At 37.7% G+C, this 7263-nt stretch overlaps 1 protein-coding gene across 2 annotated transcripts in view; it reads left to right on the top strand.

Moving 5' to 3' along the window:
• Positions 1-6982, top strand: part of AUH (AU RNA binding methylglutaconyl-CoA hydratase) — a 179571-nt gene extending 172589 nt beyond the window's left edge. Inside the window, exons 8-10 of one of the 2 annotated variants that reach the window (XM_007445632.1) lie at positions 310-360; positions 1914-1961; positions 6369-6982. In XM_007445632.1, coding sequence (XP_007445694.1) covers positions 310-360; positions 1914-1961; positions 6369-6446 — 177 coding nt within the window. In that variant the 3' untranslated portion in view covers positions 6447-6982. The remainder of the gene's footprint in view (positions 1-309; positions 361-1913; positions 1962-6368) is intronic. The other variant, XM_007445633.1, reaches the window with a different exon arrangement.
• Positions 6983-7263: the final 281 nt, after the last annotated feature.

Here is a 7263-nt window from a genome sequence, read left to right as displayed (position 1 = left end):
GTAGGGAAATTTGCTGAACAATTAAAAGCCCTCTACTGGACACATACCACCTGCTGACCTCCAAGCATATAGTTTGCTGTGCCACAGCATGCTGTGAAATCTGCGTAACATGCTAGTGCAATAGATCATTACAATTGCTGTTTAATTAAGGCCTTGCAAGGCTCCTAAAATAAATTTTCCGTCAACTATCTTACAGCCATTGTTGCCTCTATGCCATGGATGCAGCAAAGGGAATTTCTGAATTTGACTGAGATGTACAACATGATTTGCATAAATAATTAAAATATGTTTCTTTAACTTGAATTTTAGGGACCTGTTGCAATGAGAGTGGCAAAATTAGCAATTAATCAAGGGATGGAGGTGAGTGCCTTAAGTTTGAGTTTCTTGTTGGATTAGGTAGTGGAGATTTAACTTAAATGAACCATTATTTTTTAATATTCTAAAATATAGCTGTTTCACTGCTATGATTACTGAAAGCTACTGAGGTTCTTTTTAGCTACATCAGTGATTGCATTCTGCTTACATCTGTTGTTGCTTCAGTATCATAATCACAGAATTCAGTAATTTCACTGATGCGCTGCAGCATATGATATGCTTATTATTTATGCCATTGAGTTAATAGATTTATTGGTTAGTAGTTCATAGAAAACCAAAGGAAAAGGGCATTCTGTGTATTCTCAGCACCAGTATCGTATTATAAAAAAATGTTCAAAGGAGAACTTCCTGGCTCAAAGCTCCTCCTAAAGATGGAGACCATCTTTAACTTCTTGATGTGCTTTCTGCAGTGAGACACACATAAACCCTGCAGGGGGCCCTGGGGTTACTCTGGAGAGATAGCTCCAGAGGAGTGGAGGCCCCAGGACAGGGGAGAAGTAAGCAGGGCAAGGGAGCAATGCAGGTACCTATTTACATTGGGCTTTTCATTACAGCAGTTGTATTTTGGATAAATTAACTACAGGAATTTTGAAGAAAGATATTTCTTCCTTGCAGACCCAGAGCCACTATACTTTCCTGGCCTTCACAGCAGTAAAAAGAGGTTAAATATGTTAGTAATAAATACATTTTTAAAAATTTACAAAGTATTCGGTTTTTAAAAATTCTTACATAGTAATAACAATGCTGGGACTTCCCTGGTGGTGCAGAGGTTAAGAATCCGCCTGCCAATGCAGGGAACACGGGTTCGAGCCCTGGTCCGGGAAGATCCCACATGCCGTGGAGCAACTAAACCTATGCGCCACAACTACTGAGCCTGCGCTCTAGAGCCCGCGAGCCACGACAACTAAGCCTGCGTGCCACAACTACTGAAGCCCACGTGCCTAGAGCCTGTGCTCCGCAACAAGAGAAGCCATCGGCAGTGAGAAGCCCGCGCACCACAACGAAGAGTAACCCCCACTCGCTGCAGCTAGAGAAGGCCCACGCGCAGCAACGAAGACTCAACACAGCCAAAAATAAAATAAATAAAATGAATTAATTAAAAAAAATTCTCTAAAAAAAAAAAATAGTAACAATGCTAATAGCAAAAACCTTATATGACCCTAACTATGTGCCAACCCAATATATAGCTTATGTAGTTTATAAAGACTTCACCTAGATTAACTCATGTGATCCTCACAATAACCCCATTTGGTAGATACTGTAATTAACTCCTTGTTCAGATACACTCCTCTGAGGCAAGAGAGGTTAAATAACCTGGGTAACCAAGGTTACACAGCTCCCATATGGTAGAGTCAGAATTTGAACCCAGGCAACCTGGTTCCAGAGTTTCTCGTGCTGGTCATACTTCTGATTTGCTGTATTACATCAAAGAATTCTGTTCTTTTGGAATAAAGTTATTAAATTTGAATTAATATTTATGAGTATACCATATTTTAAAAAGTAATTCTTGCTGAAATGAATTATATTTTTATTCTCAGGTCGATTTAATAACAGGATTAGCCATAGAAGAAGCTTGTTATGCTCAGGTATGTAATACAACCACAAATTCAATGCAGATACCCCTTACCTTCTGTATAAGTCAACTAAATTATATATCACTGAACCATGATATATATACACTATTAAAAAATCATACAGATGGGTTGAAATTATTTGTTTCTGCTGTTTGACTGTTACCAGCTCTTATGACTGATTCTGTTCCACATACTAATGACTCCTGTCTATGTAATTTAGAAAATGCTTAAAATAGTTAAGTTAGTACCATTTGTGCTGTAGCTGTCTCTCTGGCTCATGTTGTGTTTTCTGGGTGTGGTCTTGAACCCTCACTCCAGGGTAGAGAGGTGTGAGGAAGGCAGCTTTGAGCACGTGCCTCCAGGAAACATCAGTATTTGAGACTCATTGGCTTTTCCTGATGTTCTGAGCCTTTCCTCCTACCCACTGAAAGTTCACTAGTTTGATTACATATACAGTTTTCTTTTTTGTACACAAATTAATAGGGCTTTCTATAGGGGAACAAATCTTCCTTCCTCCCTTCCTTTCTTCCATCCTTTTTTTTTTTTTGGCTGTACGCAGGCCTCTCACTGCTGTGGCCTCTCCCATTGCGGAGCACAGGCTCCGGATGCGCAGGCTCAGCGGCCATGGCTCACGGGCCCAGCCGCTCCGCGGCACGTGGGATCTTCCCGGACCAGGGCAGGAACCCGTGTCCCCTGCGTCAGCAGGCGGACTCTCAACCACTGCGCCACCAGGGAAGCCCCTTCCATCCTTTTCTAAATGAAAGATACTTTAGGTGCTTGTTTTAAGGCATCTAAAGTAGCAAAAGAGTTTTGTTCTACCTTTTCTGAGAATTGGAAACTGTGTCAGCTCCCGTTTAAGCATGGCAGTATCATGAATTAGGAGCAATAGCTAGAGTGTTACTCTGTGCCTGGTCTGTATATATAAATTACCACCTGTCATTGATGAGCACATACCATGAATGAACTAAATTACAAACCTCTTACAAATGGACAACCTCAGAGTCTGAAGAAAAAACTTAAAAGCATATTTGGCCACATCTTATCACATGTAACCGGAATCATACAAAGTATTCCATTAGACCACAATGGAATTAAACTAGAAGTCCATCACAGAAATATAGATGGAACCCCACCTATTAATGGTGAGATGTAATCTTTTTAATAAGGTTAAGCAGTGTTCTTCTAAATAACATTTGTCAAAGAGAAAGTCTCAAGAGGAATTAAAATATATTTTGAACGAAATCAAAATGAAAATACAACTTATCAAAATTCATGGGAATATATGAAAAACAATGTTTAGAGAGAAATTTATAGCATTAAATATGTATATTAGAAAAGAAGAAGGATCTAAAATCAATAATAACTTTCCACTTTTCAAAAGTGGAAAAAGAAGATCAAATTAAATCCAAAATCAGAAGAATACAAATAATACTTTAGAGCAGAAATCAGTGAAATTGAAAAAGGGGAAACAATAGATAGAAAACAAAACCAAAAGTTGGTTCTTTGTAAAGATCTATAAAATTGACAGACTTCTCGTCAGGATAATCAACGAAAAAGGAAGATAAAAATTATATCAGAAATGCAAGAAAGACTATTACTACTGATTCTATGGACATTGAAAGGATAAAGGAATACTGTGAACTATATATGCCCACAAATCTGGTAACCTAGATGAAATGGACCAATTCCTTGAAAGACAAAATATACCAAAATTCATCCAAGGAGAAACACAATATGAATAGTCTTATGTTTGTTGTAGAGATTAAATCAATAATTAACAAACTTCCGAAATAGGAAGCACCGGGCGCAGATGGTTTCACTGGTGAATTCTACCAAACATTTAAGGAAGAAATTACACCAATTATCTACAATCTTTTCCAGAAAATAGAAGCAGAAGGAATACTTCCTAACTCATTCCATGAGGACGGTATTAGCCTAATAACAAAACTAAAGACATTACAAGAAAGGAAAACTACAAACCATTATCTCTTATGAACATAGATATAGAAATCCTCAACAAATTATTAGCTGCCTCCAACAATATATAAAAGGAATTATATGCCACAACCAAGTGAGATTTTTTCCCAGATATGCAAGGCTTGTTCAACACTCAAAAATCAGTTAATATAATTCATCATATCAACAGGCTAAAGAGGGAACTCTGGTGAAAGAAATCAAAATTTAAACAAATAGATATCCCAGGGGCTTCCCTGGTGGCACAGTGGTTGAGAGTCCACCTGCCACAGGGGACGTGGGTTCGTGCCCCGGTCTGGGAGGATCCCACATGCCGCAGAGCGGCTGGGCCCGTGAGCCATGGCCGCTGAACCTGTGCGTCCAGAGCCTGTGCTCCGCAGCAGGAGAGGCCACAACAGTGAGAGGCCCACATACCACAAAAAAAAAAAAAAAAAAAAAAAATCCCATATTCATGGATAGTAAGACTCAATATTATTAAGATGTCACTTCTTCCCAACTTGATTATAGATTCAATGCAATCCCAATAAAAATTCCAGGAAGTTATTTTCTTAATATTGGCAAACCAGTTCTAAAGTTTATATGGAAAGTCCAAAGACCCAGATTAGCCAACACACTATTAAAGAACAAGGTTGGAGGAATGACACTACTTGACTTCAAGACTTACAATAAAGCTACAATAATCAAAATAGTGTGGTACTAGCAAAATAAGAGACACATAGATCAGTGAAACAGAATAGGGAGCCCAGAAGTAGATTCATATAAATGTAGTCAACTGATCTTTGACAAAAGAGGAAAGGCAATTCAATGAAGAAAAGATAATCTTAAAAAGGAATAGTACTGAAGCATCCGGACATTCAGCTACAAAAAAAAAAATAAAAAAAATAAATCTAAGGGGCTTCCCTGGTGGCGCAGTGGTTGAGAGTCCGCCTGCCAATGCAGGGGACATGGGTTTGTGTCCCAGTCCGGGAAGATCCCACATGCCGTGGAGTGGCTAGGCCTGTGAGCCGTGGCCACTGGGCCTGCTCATCCGGAGCCTGTGCTTCACAACGGGAGAGGCCACAACAGCGAGAGCCCCGCGTATTGAAAAAAAAAAAAAAAAAAAAATCTAGACACTGACCTTACACCCTTCACAAAAATTAACTCAAAATGGGCCATAGACCTACATGTAAAATGAAAAACTATAAAACTTCTTGAAGATAATATAGTAGAAATTCTAGGTGACCTTGAGTTTGGCAATGGCTTTTTAGATATAACACCAAAAGTGTAAGTCATGAAAGAAAAAATTGATGTTTGACTTTATTAAGATTAACTTCTACTCTGCAAGAGACACTGTGAAGAGAATGAAAAGACAAGCCACACACTGGGAAAAATATCTTTGCAAAACATATATCTGATAAAGGACATGTATCCAAGACATAGAAAGAGTTTTTAAAACTCAACAGTAAGAAAATAACCCATTAAAAACTGGGTATAAGGTCTGAAGAGATACCTCACCAAAGTAGATGTACAGATGGCAAATAAGCATAGGTAAATATGCTCCACATCATATGTCATTAAGAAATGCAAATAAAAACAAGATATCGCAGTTTGGCCATTTCTTACATAGTCTTACTACATGATCTAGCAATCATGTTGTTACATATTTACCCAAATGAGTTGAAAACTTGTGTCCATGCAAAAACCTACACACTGGTGTTTATAGCAGCTTTATTCCTAATTGCAAAACTTGGAAACAACCAAGATGTCCTTCAGTAGGTGAATGGATAAACTGTAGTACATGCATAAGTGGGGTGTTATTCAGCAATGAAAGGAAATGAGCTATCCTACCAGGAAGAGACAGGAAGGAACCTTAAATACATATTACTAAATGAAGGATTTCAGTCTTAAAAGCCTGCATACTGTATGATTCCAGCTATATGACATTCTGGAAAAGACAGTGGGGTGGGGGATAAGGGATGACTAAGTGGCACATTAGGGATGTTGAGGGTAGTGAAACTATTCTTTGTAATACTGTAATGGTGGATACATGACATTATACATTTGTCAAAACCCATGGAATATCCCTAATGTAAACTATGGACTAGTTAATAATATTGTGTTAATATTGGCTCATTAATTGTAACAAATGTATCACATTAATGCAGGATGTTAATAATAGGGGAAACAGTGGGGGGGGGCTTGAGGGAGTATATGGGAACTCTGAACTTTCTGCTCAGTTTTTTGGTGGACCTAAAATTGTCTAAAAAAAATAAAGTCAATTTTATTGAAGTATATTTGAAATGGGAAAAAAAGATAGAATGATAAATTTGGTCACATAATTTAAATTGTTCAAATGATTTCAAAATTTTAGATTGTCTTCCAATTAGTTTCCTTAGTTAAAGCTTATTAAACTTTTACAATTCTCTTTATTTTTTGGCATAGATAACAATGTTTTGCTTCTCTTAGACTATTCCAACAAAAGACAGACTTGAAGGTCTTCTTGCTTTTAAAGAGAAAAGGACCCCTCGTTATAAAGGAGAGTAGAAGAAAGAGAAATCTTTAAAATGCCAGTGTAATAAATATACTTCTGGAAGTATCTTTCAGATTCACGTATGCCTCAGCATCTGGAATCCCAGCGACCAAAGTGAAGAGCAAGTTATCCATAAACTGAATTAAGTATCTGGAGTGGACCCCTGTGTGTACTTGTTCAAATGTATATCGTCATTTTCATTCAGATTTATAAAGCTAATAGTGTATACTGTCAAAAACGCCAATTCAAAATTAGGTATACATTTTTAAATACCTCCTGCATATGAGGCTTTCTGTTCTTAATTTTTTTTAATGTGAATAATTTATATATTGCACACACTAGGAAAAAATATTGATTGTATGTCTCCTGTGCTACAGTATGAAAATAAAATTATTTCCATGTACCAAAAATGTGAAGTTATACCAAATAAAGTTTTCAAGGGGTTGTACACATGCACCCACACACATACATCTCATACTGAAAAAGGAGCTGATAGAATTCTGAGTGAAAATTATCAAATGTAAGTAAAATTAGTGAAAAGAAAACGTGGAAATTTTTCTCTTACCCCATTCTTTTTGTATTAAGTAAATCATTGCATGTTGGATTTTAGAAGAAACCACCTTTCCATTGCTGATTTTGTCAGGTGACCTCTTTACGTAGTCAGTCTTAGAATACAGTATGGATAGTGAAGAATTAATCCAGTCAGAGACTGGGACCAAAGGCCTTGTGGAGGCCAACTGGAGGCCTGGAACTGTTGTACCTCTAAGCCCTCCTAGCAAGTGACCTGGCCCCCTGGCCTAACCCAGAAATAGGATGGTGCAGCTGGGCTTC

Source organism: Lipotes vexillifer, unplaced genomic scaffold, assembly GCF_000442215.2.
Source record: "Lipotes vexillifer unplaced genomic scaffold, Lipotes_vexillifer_v1.1 scaffold72, whole genome shotgun sequence".
Classification (NCBI taxonomy): Eukaryota; Metazoa; Chordata; class Mammalia; order Artiodactyla; family Lipotidae; genus Lipotes; species Lipotes vexillifer.
This window is presented reverse-complemented; position numbering and strand designations above follow the sequence as displayed.